This window comes from Podarcis erhardii (genome assembly GCF_964252035.2).
Source record: "Podarcis erhardii genome assembly, chromosome: 10".
NCBI classification, from domain to species: domain Eukaryota; kingdom Metazoa; phylum Chordata; class Lepidosauria; order Squamata; family Lacertidae; genus Podarcis; species Podarcis erhardii.
In genome coordinates this window covers 57,174,879-57,197,361 of record NC_138500.1, presented here as the reverse complement: position 1 = coordinate 57,197,361, position 22,483 = coordinate 57,174,879, and the positions used below count along the sequence as shown (strand labels likewise).

At 41.6% G+C, this 22,483-nt stretch overlaps 1 protein-coding gene across 1 annotated transcript in view; it reads right to left on the bottom strand.

The window, feature by feature from the left end:
- Positions 1-2,778: 2,778 nt before the first annotated feature.
- The window catches only part of KCND2 (potassium voltage-gated channel subfamily D member 2), a 291,559-nt gene continuing 271,854 nt past the window's right edge, over positions 2,779-22,483 (bottom strand). Inside the window, exons 3-7 of the mRNA XM_081877959.1 lie at positions 21,369-21,531; positions 9,244-9,333; positions 7,414-7,509; positions 4,752-4,999; positions 2,779-3,234 (exon numbers count right to left, since the gene is read on the bottom strand). Coding sequence (XP_081734085.1) covers positions 3,057-3,234; positions 4,752-4,999; positions 7,414-7,509; positions 9,244-9,333; positions 21,369-21,531 — 775 coding nt within the window. The 3' untranslated portion in view covers positions 2,779-3,056. The remainder of the gene's footprint in view (positions 3,235-4,751; positions 5,000-7,413; positions 7,510-9,243; positions 9,334-21,368; positions 21,532-22,483) is intronic.

The following is a 22,483-nucleotide window of genomic DNA, read 5'->3' as shown; positions in this document are numbered from 1 at the left end:
ACAGCAGAGCGCAGAAAACTCTAGCGTTGCATATTATAAAAAACGTTAAAAGGGCCAGATGTCACTTGCAAACGCTGTAGACTCTTTCTAGTGTGCGGAAATGAATGGGTGTTCCAATGCAAATGATTAAAATTATGCCTAAGTATCACAGCTTATCTGCCTTCTTTTAAAAAACAAAACAAAACAAAAAAAACCCACCAATTTGACTGTTTTGTGTAACGTTTCCTATGCAAACTTACCTGGCAGGAAGCCCCATTGAAAATCTTCTGCACAGAAACATAATGTAACTGATGGGTTATCGGACTAGTTCAGTATCTGCCACAACGTCTCGTGTGAAATACCACTAATTGATGCAAACTTAAGTCCTGGCAATGGGGGTGGGGGAGAGGGAGAGGGAGGAGGAGGAGGACTGGGCTCCTGCTTCCATAACAATTGTATAGAAGAGGGGATTTTAGCAGATGCCTCTATCTGCCTAGTTCTTAGGCACAGTCCTTAGATCACACTGTTTTACACCTGGCCACCCTACTGGCAAAAGACTCACTTCTGGTGCACTGAGTACCAACAACGTAAGCGCTAAGAGGAGCGCATTTTGGAGAGGATAATTTCCAGGGCAGATACATGTGATCTAGGTGAAAAAAATGCCAGAAGATGCAAAAGTTATTTCACTTTCTGCCTTGCATTATTCATTGGTCTGTATATATATATATATATATATATATATATATATATATATATATATGAATGCAAGAAATCTACAATTTCTTTTATTAACCCCCCCACCCCCTTTTAGAACCAGGCTCCAAAAAAGGAGTTTTCCTGTGCAACCAATGATACCTGCATGAACATGTCTCTGTTGCCCCGGCTTAATCCCTGTGATCCTCTGCTCTTGTATGTATAACATTATGACAATTCGTTTCATTTCCCCTTGATTCAATTTCAAAGGAGGGGGAGCCACACCAAAGGGAGATATTTTCCTGCCCACTCCGAGAACTATTACTCTTAATGCACTGATATAGCATGGCTAATCCGTCCAGAGGACTGGGCTGGGAGAGCCTATAATTCTACATAGCCCATCCCCTCTCTTATAAATGAGCCTCTTATCCAATGTTGTGGCAATGTGAAATGTATTTGGGTGTGATGCTGGTCACATAATGTTACAGTAATAGATGTAACTAACCCATACTAGACAAATTGTTTGGGAATAGATGAGGATGGCATCTGATGACCAACATCCAATATATTATTTTTAATATGACATAATTGCAGACAAGAAACTATGTAAGGACATCCTTACTTCCATACAGCAGTGTATTCAATGACTAGATGAAGACACATCTGTTAATACACAATCATATAGGACCCATTCTAGCAGAGGTGCTATATAAATCTATTTAGTAGTTTCTTGAGAAGCACCTTCAATGTTTGGTTACACGTTCTTACTTAGAAATATCTTCAAGATCTGAAAAGATGAAAAAAAACAACCCACCATGTTCCTAAACAAATTAGCAACGGTGGAGAAAAGTTACTTTTCTGGAAACAGCATTTTAAAAATCCTTTGGACAATGAAACAAACAAAGAAAAAAAAAGATTTAAACAGTAAAGTTTGTGTATTGTTCCTACAATTATATGAGTAATCCTATTGGGGTACATCCTTTGATGTCACTGTTTTTTTGCAAAATTAGGTCCTTTTCACCATTCATCCTTGTGAGAGTATTGCATTACTAAGTGTTTCCGACTACAGATTTGACAATCAACGTTTTCGTAATCCTCTGCAAAATTAACTTGCATGTCTCCCAGTGCTCAGCTTGTCTAATAGCACAACATAACAGCAACGTTTTAGAGATGTTAATCACTAAACCAAGTGATTGTCACTTTGGATGAGATTTACATTGTATCACTGCACTAGGAAGACTGTCGTTTTCAGGAAACATAAAGGATGGTGTTCATAAAACAGGGTTTCTCAGTTAATTTATGGAAACCCTTGACATTCAAAGAGGATAGAAATGCAGCGAAAGGCAATGGTTGGCTTTAAGGAATTACAGGGTAATGAGAATTAAATAAACTTTAAAAAAAAACCAAAAGCTAACATCTGTGACACAAAAATTTTGCTTTTGAAATTATTCAAAACATTTTCATACAACAGAAAATACTTTACTGTCTATCCGGGTGATTATTTTACCTGTGTAGCTGAATTTGTGCAGTTTTATACATAAAGGCCTGATTCCTGATACAACAGGTGTATGTTGAATTATTGCAGTTGTAACAGTACCAAGGAAGCAAGCGAAAAGAATGATAGATGCTAAACTAACTGAACACCTCAAGTTCACTAATGCATGTTTCAAGTGAGAAATACTTCATTTCCCCCACAAGAAAGGAAGTTATTTGCACAACCATGGAACATTAACAATCAGTTTTTTTGTAAGTGCACAGAAATGTCCCTTTTCTACAGTAAAATGTTATCATGCCTAACCTGAAATAAACAACAGAAGTAAACTCAGATCACAGCTCCAAAGAATTTTCACATGCATTATGGTTGTGTTTCTTTCAATTGATACAAATATTGTATGAGCCATTTTCTCACTATCTCTTTTAAACTCACTTGGTCCTGGGTTCATGGTTTATCAACAGGAAAAAGGAGGACACATTATCAAAACTTCATTTCCAGTCTTGGTTTTGCATTCATTTGGAACTGTCTGACTGGTGGGTTGCCGGGTGCGTTGTTTTTTTTTTATTTTTAAGATATTTTATCAAAAAGATTTTTCATGGTAAGAAGAAGCATCAATGGGAGACCTTTCATTGTGCTCATAGAGTAAATCAAAAGAGTCACAGAAGAGTTTGCTCCAGAAAAGTTCAAGTGATGTGTAGAAATTCCATTTGGTTGCCCAAAGCACACAGTTCAATATTGAAAACCCCAAATGTTTTGCATCTCCAGAAACTCATATTTTCTTTCTTTTTCTTGTTTGCCATTCCACTGAACAAAGAGTTGTCGTGTCCCTCTTTCTTCGGGATCTTATGCTCTTGGCCGCAGCTTCCGAGTGGTCTTTATTCTAACTGTTTTATAAAGCAGATACTCTGACAATGTTTCCTCCTGAGTACCTTGGAGATTCCGGTCTATCGTCTCCCTCCGGCGTAGTCACAGGCGGTGTTGGAATGCTGATTATTGCTGTGGTTACATAAGGCTGCTCACAGTTTAGTTTAACACACTCTTCCATTTTGGCATTTAAACTGGATCGGCTAGAGAAGTTTAAAAAAAACAAACAAAAACAACAACCAGTGGATAAAAAAAAATTATACAAACGTCCCATCTGCTTAGTGTTTTCTATTCAATTCTGGTATGTCACAAAACCATCCCGGTTGCATGTAGGATGCAACTCAAATGTCTATATCTCTTCCAATGCTTATTCTACTGTTCATCCACCAGCCTCAACACATTTTACATGGAAGCAACTAGGAACCATGTCTTCATTGTAGATAAGAAAGAAACACAGCACTACAAAGGTAGGCAGGTCTGTGAAATCACCATGAACAGAACACCAAGGCGGTTTTCTGGTCTACTGCTTCATACTGGTCCTAGTGACTGGTGGCGTCTCAGGTGGCTGTATTTGCTGTTGAGAGTAATGGAACAGCTGACCTCAGTTACTAACATTAGATAACCAACTTAGATATCATAGATGTTATAAGTGCGGACACCTGAGTCACAGACATGTGCAATTCGTCTATCTACATTCATTTCAGCGGAGGCCACCATATTGGGGTGCAAAGAAGTGCTTGTAAAGATCATGGTTTCTCTGGAAATAAATGGGACATGTCGCACAAGCAAAACTCTGTGCACATGTCAGTGTATACAAATCTTTGAATTGCAACAGATTTTGGTGCACCAAATTACTCTTTGGGTTGTTTTGGAGGCTATTATTACAACATGGTTATAAGCTTTCACAAGACCAATGCACCTTATTAAAATGCCCTGAAAGGTTAGCATATTTTGACTTCACCATTTTACAAATAAAGGTCATAAATCTCAGTCATATTATGTACATGTTATGGATATGAGAATCTTTCAGTATATGACTAAAATTAAGTCTTGATAATGTTTATTTAATAGATTTCTTTTCTTTTCCTTTTAAAAAAACACCTCTCCCATGTGATATGGTATGAGATCAGTTGATATGCCTGTAGTCACAATATTGCCCAGTGCCATGAGTAAGTTGAGGGCTCATCTACACAGCAATATTTTCTCAATAAAGATTTTCAATCGTGGTGCAGTTAAGATTTTTTTTTTTAATGAGGTCATTTATCAAGGGGAAGTATGACAAATGGTCTTGTGAACAATCTGTAAACATACTGACCATATTGAATTCATAGGTGTTTTCAATTCATTTGTGCCTTGTCACAATGGGACTACTCAAAGTCTCTCAAAATGTGGTTTCCAGTAGAGCCCAACATTTTACACAAATGATTTGCTTTGATATTTAATAGAACTGACATACACTCACTGTTCCTCTGCCAGTTAAGCACTTCAAAATCGTTACGTTCAAGACTAGGAAACGGCTTTCCTCATAACATTACAGAACACAGGTTATGACCCCAAACGGAGCAATATTTTGCGCGGGCACACACACACACACACACACACACACACACACATGCTCCATGCCAATTCTTTGATAGGCAGGATCAAACATCATGTTATCTCTGCCTGGAGAGCAATCATAATGCTATCTCTGTCTGGGGTCATTTTTAAGCTGAAGTACCTGTTAGACAGAGGTGTTCTTTCCATGCATCTGATCTGAATGGTACTGAGTTCTTGGACACTACTTGGGCGACTGCCAGTTAGGTTTGTGTTTGGGATGCGGAATGTCTTTTTATGTCTCCGTGAGCAGCAAGAGCTCGTCACTCCATGTTGAGAAGAGAGGGAAGGACTATGGCTGGACTGCCGGTTGGCAGCAGACACCTCCATGCAGCTTTCTTCGTAGGTTTGTTCGTCCAGGAAGTCGTGATTCTGCTCAACATGATTTAGAAAGGAAAACAGCATTAAAGCTAAAAGCAGCTGTGATAAATGAAAGTTTCCCCACGGCACAAGATTTGGCCTCGTTCATATTTCATGGGAAGAGAGGTGGTTTGCTTATTTAATAAATTTAGTAGCCCAACTGTTCAAAATACAGTGTTTTCCCATGGCAGCATACAACATTTAAAATAATCAAAATATAAAATTATCAAAATATAAGCAATGTAACCAGAAGCACGATAACAGGAGAAGGAAGGGTGGGGGGACCCAAATTCTTCTATATCGTTTACTTCCTGCCCAATATATCACAGTCAGCCATATCGGTAAAAGATTTAAAACAAAAATACTGCCAATTGAACTTTCACTTAAAGCAGTTTAAACAAAAGCAGCACAGAGCCCAAGTAAATAAGGCAAGTAGCAAAAACAAGGTCCCCTTCTGATTCAGATTTCTATAGCTTATTAAGAAAAATGGCATCATTAGGGCTGCAGATTTCTACAGATTTCTATAGCTTATAAAAAATTTGCATCATTAGGGCTGCTAATTGGCAGACCCAAACTCTGCTCAATTTCATGCTGCAACACTCTGAATTGCATTTCAGTCTGCTATATGTATGCTTCAAAACAGGATGCAGCACAGTGTAGAGTATGGGTGGTAAATAGGAGTGCACATATAACTGTGCTTTTTTTAAAGTTAAAAAACCCAAGGTGCCAGCACTCATGCTTTCGATCGAAATGCTGCGTGTGCCAGCACAAAATGGCTGCCATGCAGGGCAAAAGAATAAGCAACAGTACTTCCTGTGGGTGAGCCCTGTCACAAAAAAAGGCCAACCTTTCATGTTTAACGGACACTATTTTTTAAAGGGATCAAATCTGGCGCTGTGGAACTCCTAATAACGCAGACTCGTTCAGCTGCCAAACTCAAGGCAGCGGCCCTGAGACATCAGATGGCTTCTGAACACAGGAGCGTCATCCACACCTGGCTGAGCTTCCAGGAGCAGATGAGGCTCATGTCATTGAAAGCGATGAAAACAAACACCATATAATGGTCCAGTGCGGAATACAAGAGGCTACGTTTTCTATTTTGCAGTGAGCAAAAGCGAAAAAGAGAAATGCATATAATAAAACCACTACTGAACTCTCAAAGTTCTCTACTTCCAACAAAGGGAGCTTCCTCCAAGTCAGGAAGCCTTCCCCCATTGGAGGAAGTGAGTTTTTGCAGCCAACCTAGTACAATTTTGCCAGCAGAATTGTCATGTGGCGTTTTTGGTATCTGCTGAGAGAACTCCCTGCACTGGTGTTGTATTTCCAATAGCCAGCATGCTCAGATTTCCCCTTGGATCTATCTTCTTTCTTTTTGTTGTCAGCACTCAGGAACGGGGATGCGAAGTTCAGGATATGGAAAGGGGCAAGTATGAACAGTGCTGCACACTTTGCTGGAGGGAGCCAGTGGTTACTACGGATGACCCTCCAAGTTTCCCTATTTTTCAGGGACAGTCCCAGATTTACAGAAGCTGTCCCAGTTTCTGATTTAATCCCAGAATGTCCTGTATTTCCTTAGGGCGTCCCTATTTTCATCAGAGAAATGTTGGAGGGTACGGAGTTATGCAACCCCCAAGCTAAGGAGATACAGTGGTGCCTCGCAAGACGAAAATAATCCGTTCCGCGAGTTTTTTCGTCTTGCGATTTTTTCGTCTTGCGAAGCAAGCCCATTAGCGGCTTAGCGGATTAGCACTATTAGCGGCTTAGCGGCTTAGTGGCTATTAGCGGCTAAGCGGTTTAGCGGTTTAGCGGCTATTAGCGGCTTAGCGACTTAGAAAAAAGGGGGGAAGGGAAAAAAAGTCGGAAAAACTCGCAAGACGGTTTCGTCTTGCGAGGCATTCGTCTTGCGGGGCACCACTGTAAGTAAATACAACCTTTAGAAGACATCTGAATGAAAGCCCTGTATAAGGAAGTTTTTTAATGTTTAATATTTACTATTTTTATATTGTATATGTTGGAAGTTGCCCAGAGTGGCTCAGTCCAGATGGATGGAGTATAAATTATAAAATCATGATGATGGTGAAATAGGATGTCCCTATTTTTATCAGAAAAATGTTGGAGAGTATGCAACTCAGCCAGCGAAATATCTGATCAAGCTGTTCATAGGTTAAACTGAGCTATTAATCATTCAAGCACAGCGGTATTCTCAACAGAGCTAATAAAAACACAAACAAGTGCTATTTTTCCATATAAATTCTGCCACCAAAATAATTTCAGGAAACTGCCACTTCATGAAATTTCACTTGCTAAGTATGATGAAAATCTACTTTATCAGAGTAGTTCTTAACTAAGAGCAACAGGAGAACAGGAAATCAACACCATATTTATTTTTCTCAGATCACAAGGAAGCTGCAGGTTTATCATCTTACCGTGGTTTTTTCCAGACAGTGCAGCAGGTGGTGGTGCTGGATTTCAAAGGAAGAACCAGATTTGCTCACAAAGGCCTCTTGTTCATCACCGCATAACTGTAAATACATTGAATATTATATTTTTCTCAGTTGTGAAGGAATAGACTTTAAACTAAATTCTTGATCAGAGCACATCTGGACAATTTATAAAGAGATCTGTTTTGTGGAAATATCAATTAATATAAAATAATTTGCGCATATCCACTGATCATTAGATTTTCTTGAAAAATCCTTTCAATGAGCCCCTATCCCTGCTAATAACCTGATTCACAGTTCATTTCAGGTGAAGTATTCGGTCTTAAGACCAAGAAAAGTGGAAGCATTTAAGCAAATGACTGGTTTGCCCTCCACAGTAGCTGTTGATCAAAGCTATCCTCTATGAAGGATCCTTTTGACATTCTAATCCTTTTAAAAAAATACGTCTACGCTGGTTATCATCAATATATGTTGTAACAAACTCCATATGTTAAGTAACATAGCTGCACACTTTGCAGCACGATCTAAAAGCGTCTCAAAGGATAGCCAGCAATTCTTAATGCTCTAAAGCTTTCCTGAATAAATGGGCTTTAGAAAATCACCTCAATGTCAGGAGGAAAGAATATAGACCTGCACCTCTTGAGGGAAGTGATTGCAGAATTCTGGAACTGCTAGTGATAAAGGGCCTGTTGTTTGCTGCAGATGACTTCACCTCTTACATTAAAGTGGGCAGGTTAGTAAACTGCTGCTCACAAGTTTGTTTAGATGTGGGTTCACGCTCTGTCTTTCCCTGCCCTTTAACGTATGTGATGCAATAATGTGCGATTTAGCAGAGGAATAAGTGAACAGAAAGAGAGTCAGGAACGGACAGATCAAGAGGAGAGAAATTGCAGGAGAGGGATTGTGATGCAAGCACATCCTCATTATAGCAGGGACCAGTCATATATATGATGTACAGTGGTGCCTCGCAAGACGAAATTAATCCGTTCCGCGAGTCTCTTCGTCTTGCGGTTTTTTCGTCTTGCGAAGCACGGCTATTAGCGGCTTAGCGGCTTAGAAAAAGGGGGGGAAAGGGGAAAAACTCGCAAGAACTCGCAAGACGTTTTGTCTTGCGAAGCAAGCCCATAGGGAAATTCGTCTTGCGAAGCACCTCAAAAGACAGAAAACTCTTTCGTCTAGCGAGTTTTTCGTCTTGCGAGGCATTCATCTTGCGGGGCACCACCGTATATACTATACATCAAATATATATATTGGATGTATATATACTATACATCAAAGTTGCAGACCAGTATGAAACTTGGTGGAGACCAGCAGGCATTTGGTCCATGCTATTTAATGGTGTGTCTGCCTGGATTAATCTATCCTGGTGAGTTATAACATTATAAATGCGTTATAAGAATGTGACACCAGGGGGCACTGTACAGCAGCCAATGGAAAATTGCAGAGAGCTATATAATGGTTTTTTCCCCACCTCTTAACTTTTTTATATCTGTGTGTAGATCCAGCCCCTGTCTGTATGCGAAGGGGAGATGCTTTCTGGATGGCAGCTACAAACTCTTGGGAGCTGTATCAGAGATTCACAGGATGAAGGCTGCTTTCAGAGCTGAGCGGGCAAGGCTCCATCACCTTCGACAAAGAGCTGACTGAGTCCCAAGGGAAACCTGGCTGTCACAGCTTCCTCTTAGGAAGCACAATGCTTCCTTCCTCAGCCTGACTGTCATTCTGTGTTCGGAGGCCTCTGGTGTGAAACAGAACATGGATTGCTGGGCTATTATTGAATGCTTTCCCCGAATTTAGAATGCACACACTCATTACCTGGTTACTGAGCAAGCCGTTCCTTTTGCTCTGCATGTATGCATTGGCAGTCCCACTCTTCGCAGCATGGATCCTAGCGAGCCTGGCTTTCTGTGTTGGGGGAATGGGGAGGGAATGAGGATAAGAAAGAAATGTCACTTGCCTTGGTATCCTTCATTCTGTTTTCAAAGGAAGATAACAAAGCTAATTGGAATTACGTTTCTGTGAATAGCAAGGTCCCTAATCACGGAAGGGACTCTTTCAACTGGGCTTTCAGGTGCGGAGCTTTCAGATTTACAATGCAAATGAGCAAGAAGCATTTGTTTCTCAGCATGCATCAGCCAACGAGAACAATGAATGGTGTTTACACGCATTTTCACATTAGACATGTTGTTTCTCCATTTTTCCGTCACCACCATCATGCTGTTGCTTGTATGTCAAGGTCAGAAATGCTGCTTTCATCTCACTTTAATTACTCCATTTCTAAAGGTTCCTTCGGAGAAAAGGACAGTACGCCAAAAAGAATGCGCCGCTGTTAAACTGCTGTGAGGTGCCACACACAATTGCTCAGAACATTCTGATTTGTGGTAGAACATCTGCATAACACAAGGAGAGCAAAACCAGTGGATCTCAATTTCTTTGAGCACAGGGCCTTGTGATATGACAACAGTGTACACACAACAAGGCCTGGTTGATGGGACTTTGCTTGGATAAATGCCCCAAACACTGAAGAATTCAAACGAAAACCTTCGTATTTGAATAACCTACTTTTAATTTCCATTATCAAGGCAATCCAGGAATGTCCACCTTAAATTCAAAGCACAAACATCAACAATAATGTTCCAAGGGTTAGTATAAAGAAGTGTAAGACCCTGTGGCTAAGAAGCAGTAGTCTAAGCAAATCATGTTAGATGAAAGCTCTTGAGTTCTGACACTCTTCTCAAGCTGTCTACAGAGCTATCTACAGAGCCAGTGTGGTGTAGTGGTTAAGAGCGGTAGTCTCGTAATCTGGGGAACCGGGTTCGCGTCTCCGCTCCTCCACATGCAGCTGCTGGGTGACCTTGGGCTAGTCACACTTCTCTGAAGTCTCTCAGCCTCACTCACCTCACAGAGTGTTTGTTGTGGGGGAGGAAGGGAAAGGAGATTGTTAGCCGCTTTGAGACTCCTGAAGGGGAGTGAAAGGCGGGATATCAAGTCCAAACTCTTCTTCTTCTATGCTTAATAGACAACTCTTTTCTACAGTGACAGCTTTTGCATGTTGTCACACATGCTGACACTGGAAACACAAGTGCTGCATCCCATTTTCATATATCCCATAACACTTGAAAAGGAGGCTTATATGTCTTAATAATTGCACAGTTTTGCAGGAACTGACATAGAAGAAACAGTTGCCCTTAGGGTAAAGAAAATATGCATCAGTGTTTAATATGGAGCCATTCTCAGCAAAGCATTTGGATTCTCCTTCTCATATCACAGGCCAAAGAGACCAAGGACTAAGGCGATTCTTCAGTTGAATTATGCATCAAATTTGTACTAGTGCAGCTTTGTTGAAAACTACCATAAGGGAGGGTAAGATGAGGAAAGGACTGGGTGCAGCTTGGCTCGCCCATCTGTATAAAACTTTCTGAAGTGACTTTCTAACTAAGACACACTGCACATGCCAGGCCTGGTTGACTTCAGTTTTCTTGAGGACTATTCTATTTTCCAGATAGTCATTTGATGGTGCAACCCCCTGTCTCCCTCTCAGATAGGTAAAGGTAAAGGGTAAAGGGACCCCTGACCATTAGGTCTAGTCGTGACCGACTCTGGGGTTGCGGCGCTCATCTCGCTTTATTGGCCGAAGGAGCCGGCGTACAGCTTCCGGGTCATGTGGCCAGCATGACTAAGCCACTTCTGGCGAACCAGAGCAGTGCACGGAAACACCGTTTACCTTCCCGCCGGAGCAGTACCTATTTATCTACTTGCACTTTGACGTGCTTTCGAACTGCTAGGTTGGCAGGAGCAGGGATCAAGCAATGGGAGCTCACTCCGTCGTGGGGATTTGAACCGCCGACCTTCTGATCGGCAAGTCCAAGGCTCTGTGGTTTAACCCACAGCGCCACCCGCATCCCTATAGCTGTGTTTAATTTATAATAACTGGCAGAAGCTAGCAGCAACGACTTCACAAGTATGCAGGATGTAGCCTGGGACAGACCTTTACCTGGATTGGGCTAAGAAGAATGACTGTCCTGAGAAGACAGATTTGTGGGAGACTGGCAGGTAGACAATGGTAAGTTGGGCCTGAAGCTTCAAATTGATGTCTCAAGGTCCCATTTAGGGATGTGATTGCTCTTCAGGCACAATGACTGGCTCTACAACCTGTGTCATTGCTATGATAAATCAGGGGTGCAAAACCTCTGGTTCTACCCAACCTTCTGTGATGGTCCACCAGCACCCAGATCAATTTATCAGGGGTTGGCTAACATACTAGATTGCAAAGCGAAAGGCAGAGATACTAGAAATGCTGCTCTTGAAGTGGGCTTGGGAAATAACTTTAGGGGACTGGAAGGTGAATTTACAATTCTGCTCAGGCTCAGATTTAAATCCGAGCCAGAGAAGAACTCCTGGCTTCCTGTTTCTTTTTTTCACACCAGGTCTCCCTATCTCCCAAAGGCACTACTGTACTGTAAGCCCCGACTCTCTTAAATATTCTCCCTTTACTTATCTGGGCAGTGGTGGTGGTGGTGGTGAGAGCAGTGGTGGCTCATGGGGAGACCCACTCTCTGTCATTGTAGCATGCTAATCCTTTGGCTTTGTAGTCTTCTCAGAACTAAGGAGGCAATCTTTGAGAAGAAAGGGAGAGAAGTTATGGAGGGGAAGAGTAGCAGGACTCTGCTAGTCCTTTGCCGCACCTGCCCAGGTAAGGAAAGAGAAGAGGGTGTCATGTTTTGGGAAGTGGAGTGCTGGAGGAAATTTACCACCCCCCAGGTCATTTCTAAGTCAATTCAACATTGGCTTTGGAGAGCTGAGCCATCTCTTAAATAAATAAAATAAATCCCCTGTAATGTTTTTTTTTTTTTATAAAGTGACTCTCAGTCCCATGTTGATAACAGCTGGGTAGGAGTCTCATCAGGGCTGATATTTTAGTCCTGGTAGGTCCCAGCAACTAGTTTCACTGATTCCTAGCCTTGTATTGACCCCATAAATGGAATTAATGTTTTTTTTTTAAAATTTCATGTTAATTGTCATTTGAGAGGCACTAAAGAGTCATTGCTCTGAAGCTTCCTTTCAAATGCTGCATGCCTCCAGGGGCAGGGCTGATGGATTTTCGTAGAAGCCACGCATTACAACCTTCCCAAAGTCTCTCTCTATATTTGTTCTATAATTCTAAATCTGTGACAGGGTGGGAAGGGATTTTTAGGGCAGGCATTTCCCTGCTCGCTAGCCAGCACAACTTAGAAGGAAGATTGCTCTTCAAGTAGGGGACATAACACGAGGGAGAACAAAGAAGACTGCAAAGAAGAAGAAGTTTAAAGTAAGAATGTCAGCTTGAGCAAGTAAGATGTGTAAATTGAACAGCAGGAAGTCAACATTAAAGATTACAAGTTCTGTTAGAAAGGAACAATTTTCATAGGATCAAATGCATGGCAGATAATAAAACAGCCTTCCCCTGACCTCTCAGAATATGAACAGTTGTACTCTCTCCAGTCACTTTACTTTTATGGCAAAATGTGTGCGCTGGGTGAAGCCATATTGAATTTGTTCATGTGCTTAAGCTGCTAGTGTTTGATATCTGAAGTCAAGCGCTGAATATTTTTTAGGTGGCAGTCCAGGTTGACTCACAAAGCATGTTGGAAGAAGCTGGTCTGCAGTTTTGTTCCATTAAGATTTAAATGCTTCATTTTTAAGAAAACAAGTTACCAAGTTAATTTTGGGGGAGAAATGAGGCAGACGTCCCTCCTACCCCCCCCCCCGAAGCACTGTTAATTATAAATACTGACAGAATCCTGTATCCATAGGCAATGGATTGTATCCATAGGCAAAAGCACAAAAGTTGTATTAGCCAAATTATGGTAACTTCCACTGAAGATCTACAATGGCTTCATGGAAGTAGGATACATCACCTTCCACATGCGTTGATAGTGTTACACCATATAGCTGTTCTGAGCAGGTTTGTTTGTTTGCTATGGAGCTCAGTTTGGGGGGCTGGGAAAGGAAGGATCCAACACCAGTTACACATAATATACTATGGGCAAAGAACGCCTGTCAAAACCCTTCTAAGCTGCCACCTCAGGATAATGGCTGACAGGCTCTTAAAGAGTATTTATTTCATTTTTGGCCACTTCTGCACTGTACCACAAGCAATATCATCCCACTTTAAACAGCCATGGTTTTCCTCAAAGAATCATGGAAACTTATTAAGAGTATAGACAACTCTCAACTTACACAGGGGTTATGTTCTGGAACTTTTCTGGAACTTTTGGGGATAGTGTGCACAACCAAAATTGTGTCTTTTGGATCAATGGCAGGTGGGATTGCCAAAGCCCTTTTTTCCTAAATGCCTGTCCACCCACTTTTATTTTTTTTTAGACTTTTGCCAAGCACGTAAAGCTGAACGTGCACAAGTTAAATGTGTGTAAGTTGTGAGTTACCTCTACCGAGTGTTGATGAGACCCCTATTTCCCCCATAGAGCTATAATTTCAATGGTTTAACAATTCATCCTTCTTCCCAGGGAACTCTGGAATCATAGCTCTGTGAGGGGAATTCTTGGCACCCTTAGGAAACTTGAGTTCCCATGATTCTTTGGGGGAAGCCATGGCAGCTTAAAATAGTATGAGACTGTTCTACATATATAATGCAGATGGGGCTTGTATTATTACATTTATGGGCCAACTTTCTTCCAAGGAGCTCAAGGTAGTGTTCATGCTTTTCTTCCTCTCCGTTTTATCCTCACAGCAACTCAGTGAAGTAGGTTAGGCTGAGAGATAGTAGCTGACCCAAAGTCACTCAGTTGGCTTCATACCTGAGCAGAGATTTGAACCCTAGTCTCCAGCTTCCTAGTCATTCACTCTAGTATTTCATACTCTTAAAGAACATATAAATTAGTTAAAAGATGCAGCCATCATGAACCGAAGTTTCAAGCTGCCTCTGCATTGTAAGATGTGGCCTTAAGTAATCTTAGTGTAATGCATGCTGAGCTGGTTAGTAAAGCATGAGGATGACATACAACACCAGAAAGTAACTCCTGATGAATCAAGTGCCATTGAACAGTACAGAGGAAAAGCCAGCTGACATCACAATTCATTATGCAATAACTGGAGTGAATTTTAAGTTGTGGTCAGCAGGCTAGCCCAATACATTTTGGCACCTGAGGTGAGCCACAAAATGGCGTCCCTCTGGTCAGGGAGGAAGGCGCGAATGAAGAGCTACATCAGGAACAAGGTGGAAATAACTATCTACATCAGGAACAAGGGTGGGAGGAGAACAGCAGTGCCTCCTATTTGCTAAGAGGTCACTGTGGGGCTGGATCAGGTGGGTATTGCCACCCGAGGCAGTTGTCTCTCCTTGCCTCACGGGCAAGTGCTGGTGATCTGTATGAAACAATCACACAATAACGTAGGGCTGCCATAGGAGAAAAAGAACTCTTCCATTAGCAGCCATAGGGGGTTTCAATGCCTAAAAAAGCCCCTAACTCAAAAATTCTTGTAACTTTTATGGAAAAAGGCTCAACAGCTTTGGGGATTTCCTAAAGAAAGCTCAATAATTTCTGTGGTTTCCTTAAAAAAACCCTCAACAATTTTGAAATATGGCAACCTTAAATAATGTTGCCATGCACGCCACTCAGTTGAAGGTGAGCCCAAGACATCCCAGCATCTGAGGTATTATTATAAACAGTAACAACATCCCACGGTTTAAAAACACACACAAGTGGACATTTCAGGCAAATGCCACACTGTAAGTCATGACAGGGCCAGCCCTGAATCCCACCCAGATATCCTCACCCAGATTGTCATCAAGTTGGGCTATGTGACGGCTTGAAGAGTCCACACAAAATGGAGGTCAAGTATATTCCTATGCGCTATAGACTCATTGTGTGTGTGCACCTGTATGTGTAAAATCAAAGAGGAACAGAACAGCATGTTTTCTGGTAGGCCCTCTAGTGCTTTGTGGAAGAGAGCCCTTAGCTATATTAAATCTTTGCAATGCGACATTACTGGCAGCTGCAATCTGTGGGCAATTCCCTCTTTTCTAAGCAGTGTTCCAAGCAAATACATGTCCAGTAAATATCACTTAGTTGCTCTTGAAATTACTCCTGTCATTTTTTCTCTCTCATGCTGCCACTGTACTACTAATCATAGAACAGGCTGCCAAAATTGAACTTATCAGTTACTGTTCATATTCAGCTGCTTTTGACAGAATTCACTGGGGCGATTTAATATGTTTAGTCCCCGAGAGGTGCCAGGTGGAGAATGGATGGTTTCTGTATGTCATCAGAGAGTGAAAAGAACTGTATTTTTTCCATTAGCACCTGCCACCTGAGTGTTTTGTCAGGTGCGCTGAAGGGGCTTGGGCTTTGATTTCGCCAATGCAAAGCACTTTTCTCTTCGTGCAACAGGACGGAAAAAAACACGCACACATATGCCGCAGTTCAAAACAAGGGAATGCAGGTACTACTGGAGCAAGTCATCTGTCTTGGCTGTGATGTTTTTTCCATTTCTTCCCTTAATCAGTAGAATGCTGATGCAGGGTAAAGGCACCTGTGAGCCTGGCAATCTCTGGAGGAAGGGCAGGATATTTAAGATGAAAGATGCTTTAAGATTTCTCCCTGCACATACAGCACAAAAATGCCAACACAAAGGGAACTTTCTGGAATCGCATGCTCCCTTCCTTGTATGTGTCTTGAATTCAACCATTGATCTTGTACGACGAATTTGTACCACGTTTGCCTGCCAACTGCATCTCTTTGTCTGGCTAAAATACTACACCACATTCACTCACATGAGGCAAACAGTCAAAATGGCACCCCTCTGCTACTCAGTTCTTTAATGAATTTGGAAATGGGGAAAACAGGGCTCCCTTTGAATTTTGTGGTCTCCGAATGTTAACAGCGAACATGATCTCACAACTTCCCTAATAGATACTGAATTTGGAAGCTCAAAAAATGCTGTTATTCTCAGAGGTTGGGTGATAGGTGACAAATGTGAATGCATTTGCCTACTTGCCAAAAAAATTGCATGTCCCAGGAGTAATGCGTCCAGCTTTATTTCCAGAACCCCGCCCCCTGAATTCAATCTCTTTTTCCTTGTATGCTATGAATTCTTAGTCTATAACATCAAAAGAGTGTATCTATTCTGTGTGAATAATTTCTGGATCGCTTGGATATCCAGTAAACACAAATTGGGCCCTGGGTTTGGGGTGTATTCCCTGTCATTTGCATCATAATACATCACCAGTGCAGAACCTTTAAACATCTGTTGTTTTTTGTTCAAACCTTGGACATTTCCTTATATTTCAGAGGACACAGCCCTACAATAAATAGTGATTGGAAATTCTCTTGCTTTCTTCCTTTCTAGCCTTTGAGATTGATAAAAATCTGTCAGTTTTATTTTTTTGTAAAGAGGTAAATTTGATTCTACTTCAATAGCATTTTAACTATCTACTATTCACATAAAATCAAGCATGAAGTTTTGCTGCTTAGTGTTCGTTCTTTACAGTCTTGATGTTCTAATGTGAAAGAGAAAGTGGGGGGAGAGAGAGACCAATTTGTTCCCTGGTTTCAAAGAAAATGGATTCATGAAACAATCCAAAAGTGGATGGGGCAACCTTTTCCTATGCCCTGCCAAGCTCATGCACGTTTCTCTTTTTTTAAGGGAAATTCCCTTATTCCAAATAGGATTCCTCACAAGAAAAGGGAGAAGTTCACAGCTATGAACTCATGCCACCATAGCAGATGGGTGGTGTTTCCCCTTCACTCCTGCTTTCTAGGTTTTTATTCATTAAAAAAAGTTTGCTTTCCATTGATTGAATAGAGAGTGAAATAAGGTACACAATAGGACACCCCTCTTTTCATCAGAGAAATATTGGAGGGGATGGAATAGGATGCTCCTCTTTTCATTGGATAAATGTGGGAGGGTAGGCTAAAGTTAGTATAGTTTGTCCCCCATTTTGTGGGAGGGGGGTGTAAGGGGAACAGGAGTGCTTTAGATCTGTTGGATCCACATTCTTTCCCAGCACACCCTCTGGAACACCTTTTCGCCTACTCCAAAGTTGAGGCCCAGTGGAGGGACACTGGCTGTCTTTCTGCAGTCTCACGGAGGAGTCATATTGCAATAAGAATTTTAAGGTCTTAGATAGATAATATATGTTCATAAATGTACCAAGCAAACACATACATAAACCACATGTCTGAAGCAGCACAGGAAGACAGCCCCGAAACCATTTTCACTCCCAAGCTGACCAAATGTTTCTTTGCAAGGAGGGAGAAGGTGAAAAGAAGAAGAAGAAGAGTTTGGATTTGATATCCTGCTTTATTGAGGCATCTAATCATAAGCCTGCATTTTTATCAAAGCTTCTATATTTTGATCAGGGCCTGTATATTAAAAAGAGCTTAAAGATTTTCAAATGTTTCATGCCAGGCAGAAGACCAGCTGCTTAGAGAACCTTGGCAATGTTTATTCTCCTAGACAAGGGGGCCCCCTGATTTATAGCAGAAAACAATTCTCAAAGTCGTAAAAAGGGAATTACAGGCTGAGAGCCAAGGTTACACTGACCCTACAAATTAAGGGTTGGTAAATAGTAAAATGAGCCATATCTTCTTCCTAAGGTTAAAAAGGCCAAGAGCAGTGAAAAAGGCAACTGGCTTGGCTGGAGAAGAAGAAGCTTCTCTCTATTTTTATTTTGAGGCTGGAAACTGTTCCTTCCTTTTCACTTTGAGAAGGTTTAATTCTTTTAAAAGGCTACCTATGATAATGTATTAAATATAGTGGCTTAAATGTAATTATGCAAAGGATCTAGAAAGAAAGAAATGTTAAATTCTTATTTCATAGAGTCATATTGCAATAGGAGACCAGAGGGGCAAATGAGCCCAGCCTCCTGCCAGACAGGAGACGCCATCGAGCACTCCTGATATATAGTTGTCAGGCCTTTTTGTTTAGAAACCTCCAAATGAAGGAGATCTTTCAATGTTGATGTGAACTCAAGATCCTTGACATATGTTTAAGATAAAAATTTAAGATTAACCATCTGTTTTGGAAGGCAATAGGGCAAGGAGGGCAAGAGGTGAGCTGGTAATTAAGATTCCTTGTTGAGACACATGTAAGATATATTACTACTTATTTGTCATTTATAGACAGAAGAATATATAGCTTTTATTTTCCATAAAAGGACAGAAGGAAATGGGTGTATCTTTTGTGATTGGTTCTAGCAAACAGCCAATAGGAATTTCAACCAGGCTGATTGGATAGAGGCAGCCACAGGAGGAGCAAGGGGGCTGGATTAAGGAAATATAAGTGCTGGCCAGAATGGCAGGAGGCCAGGCCAGAGCTTGGTAACCATATACCACTGTGCCTCTCATTTATTTGTCTGACAAATAAATTACTATTTTAATTTCTCTATTGCTGCGTTGAATATTTCATTCCAGCTAAGCGTTAACCACAAGCAGGGTGCTACATTATCACTATCCAAAGGAGTCTCAAAGCGGCTAACATTCTCCTTTCCCTTCCTCCCCCACAACAAACACTCTGTGAGGTGAGTGGGGCACACTTCAGAGAAGTGTGACTGCCCGAAGGTCACCCAGCAGCTGCATGTGGAGGAGCGGAGACGCGAACCCGGTTCACCAGATTACAAGTCTATCGCTCTTAACCACCACACCACACTGGCTCTCAAAAAAAAAAAAAAACCCACACACCTTCCTTGTTACAGGAATTTAGTAATGACCATTTCAAAGGGTGACAGACTACCAGGAAAAGACTACCAGAAAAGGCAATCAGATAAGGCATTATCAGATAACCTGGCAGACAGAAAAAACAACAACACTCAAATTTCTGTTGTAGACCACCTTTTCTGTGATGTAGGTATGATGTTTGTGGGCAGTGGTCTTGGGTTACACCCCTTCTGTGATGTATGTATGATGTATGGAGGGGTGGTCTTGAGCTCCAGGGCAGGGAATTTAAAATGCCTATATAAGGCCTTGTGCGCCATTATTCGAGGTCCTCCTCCTTTCCTGCGTGTGAGGGGAGCACCCTGTTGCAACAGATCAATAAAGATCAGGCTTACTAGCTGCTTTGCTTCTCAATATTCTCTGGTTGGTCTCTGTAATTTTCTCCTACCAATAGGGAACCCACGTAAGGACTCTATATGGGCTCTTGGATACCCCATAAGGGAAAAAGGGCAGATTTTGTTTACAACAATATGAGGTCCAGTGCCCCACACTGAGGGTGGACCTCTGTTCTTGCCCCCCAGTGAGGAGGACCCGGAGATGCTCTCCCAAGAACCAGAGACTGCAGAGCATCAATTACCTATCTATTTTCTCACACCTCAAGTCTTAATCAACAGAGACTTTGCGATTTCCTTGGCTTTCCCACACATTCACAGACAGGACGATATTTTTGGAACTGGGTTTACTTAAAGTTCAGATAGCTATGAGTTGCACCAATATTTAATGTGTCTTTCCCTCATCTACTCATGCAGATCTATGTGTATGACGACTGAAAGAGGATTTACGGTTCCTGAAGGGATAATTGTCTGAGTGCAAACTATACTTAGCGTTTGTTCTATATGAAAATGTAGGGCAAGCGCTTTGCTTAATTATATCCTCACGTCTCCAGTGAAGCTAACAACTTGTTTAATCTGAAAGTCATATTTATGTGGCTTATGTAGAAATGCACTTTGGTCCCTGGTGAGGTAGTTCTAAAGTATTCCTCAAACGCTGGGAGCATTTCAGGAATTAATGAAGCAGTTTTTCAAATAGATTTTTATATTTTATAGGCTGTTTCTTCCTGCCTAAAGTGGTATATGGTACATCCACTTATACTACGCTTTCGTCAAAGAGGAGGTTCAGATAAGTCACCCTCCTGCAGGTTCCACAATCATTCAGGAAATAAAGGAAGAGGTGAAGAATACTCAACACCAAGCAAAGGTTCTTAACAGATCACAATCATGTGAAATGCCTTGGCTTAATAATGGATTCAAAAGTCACCTTTTCCTTAAGCTCCTACTTACTGCACCTTTTATTAAAAATATCACGCGAGGCTTCTCTAGGTAGCTAGGGTTTTTGCAGGCTGTTCATTAAAGTTTCCCGTGGCCATTTGGAGTGAAATTGATTTTTTACTGATTATGAAGAAGACTTCATTCATAATTCCTTGGCTGTGCAGAAATTAAAGGTTTCTTGAATTCACAGCTGGAAAGGAGGTATGAGAGAAAATGAAGGGTTTAGCTTTGTTTGTTTTAAGTAAAATAATAGTAACAATAATAATATAAACACTGTTGTTTGGGAAAATAAATGTAATTCACCCAACAAACCATTTAAACGGGTATCACATCCCATATAAATGATCTTAAATGGTTCAAGTCCCACAGGGAGGTCGATCCTATGCACATTTACTCAGATTTGAATCTTACTGGTTTCAGTGAGGTCTTTTTTTCTCATATAGGCACATATAGAGATACTCATTGTAAGCAACCTTGAAATCAGGCAGAATGAAAGATGATTTATCAATATTTCAGATACAGGGAAAAAATTAAGACTGCAGGCTTAAAGAAATAGACTATAACTTCCCATTGCAAACCCCAATTCCATCCACACGAACTCTCTATTATACTTGCAATTTTTGAATGTTAATAATGCATGCTCAAAATGTATAAAAATCCACTCAAAATAGTTTAAAAACGTAATTTTAGAGACATGCTTTTATATGCATGAATTTAAAACAATTATTAAGGTTGTTGTTTTTTTAATGTGTCAAACCAACCAATCAAGTAGTTATATCTTCAGGAGGAGTGAAAGCCGATTTCCAGTTGATGGTTTTTGTTTTTGTTCCAGAGCTTCTGAAGCCGTCACATTTTTTTCTTCGTTAACAACGACAAATTCACTTTGATAACATACAGCATACAAAAGAACCACTTTGTGTCTATCCCAGAATGTAATGAATGGAAAGTAGAAGCACACCTTTTGTGCCTTGCGCTTATCTGCCCGTTGGTTCTGATGGTAGATGCGGCTGAAATTGGAGACAATGACAGGAACTGGAAGGGCAATGACTAAGACCCCACTCAGGGAACAAATCGAGCCAAAGATCTTCCCAGCGATTGTCTTCGGCACCATGTCACCATACCTGCGGTGGGGGGGAAAAAAGAGAGAGATTTCTGTTTTAAAGGTAACTCGCAATTTGCACACATATTTAACCAGCTTGGTGGGCTTGGCTGAAATTATTATTATTTTACGAAAAGGAGGTGGAAACAGGGCAGGTGTCCAGGGAAAAAGACTTTGGCAGTCCTACCTGCCATTGTACCCAATGTGTTTTGCCTCTGAGATTTTGGCCTGAAGTGCTATCCCCAGAACGTGACTGCCATGTAAGTTGAGAGTCACCTGTGTAGATTTCCCTAGTTAGAATTTTAATGGATAGAGCCACATTACAGTAGTACCTTGGAAGTCGAATGGAACCAAAGAATGGCTCCTCATTGGCTGCAGGAAGGTCCTGCAGCCAATCGGAAGCCACGGAAGGCCCATTGGATATTCAGGTTCCAAAGAACGTTCACAAACCGGAACACTCACTTCCGGGTTTGTGGCATTCGGGAGCCAAAATGTCCGAGTACCAAGGCGTTCAGGATCCAAGGTACGACTACTACTTTACTTTCATTCGTAAGTAGCTTTTCCTACTTTGACCCACATTCCATATGCAGCATCCCCAGGGATGTAATGACTGCTCCCCACTTAAAACGGGGGGTGCCTTTTGCGTGGACGCGTGCAGCCCTGGATCTGGAGTGGCCCCATCAGCATAGGCTTTGCCTTCCCTCAGGTGGGATACCTGGAGGTCCCCGCCTACCCCAGTGAGTTGTCCAATCCCACCTGGGGGAAGCGTTGCCAGGGAAACCAGGCCAGGTAAGGGGAGGGATTACCTGCCCACACAATAGAGGGTGGATCTTAATTGGTAATCCTCACTTGGCTCCAGAGCTTCTCTGCTTGAACATATGTTCTCCAGAGCCGGCCCATCCCCCCCCCCCACACTGGATAACCCTGATGCTCCCTAGGTCCCCGGCTGGGGACTAGGGAGGGAGAACGCCCAA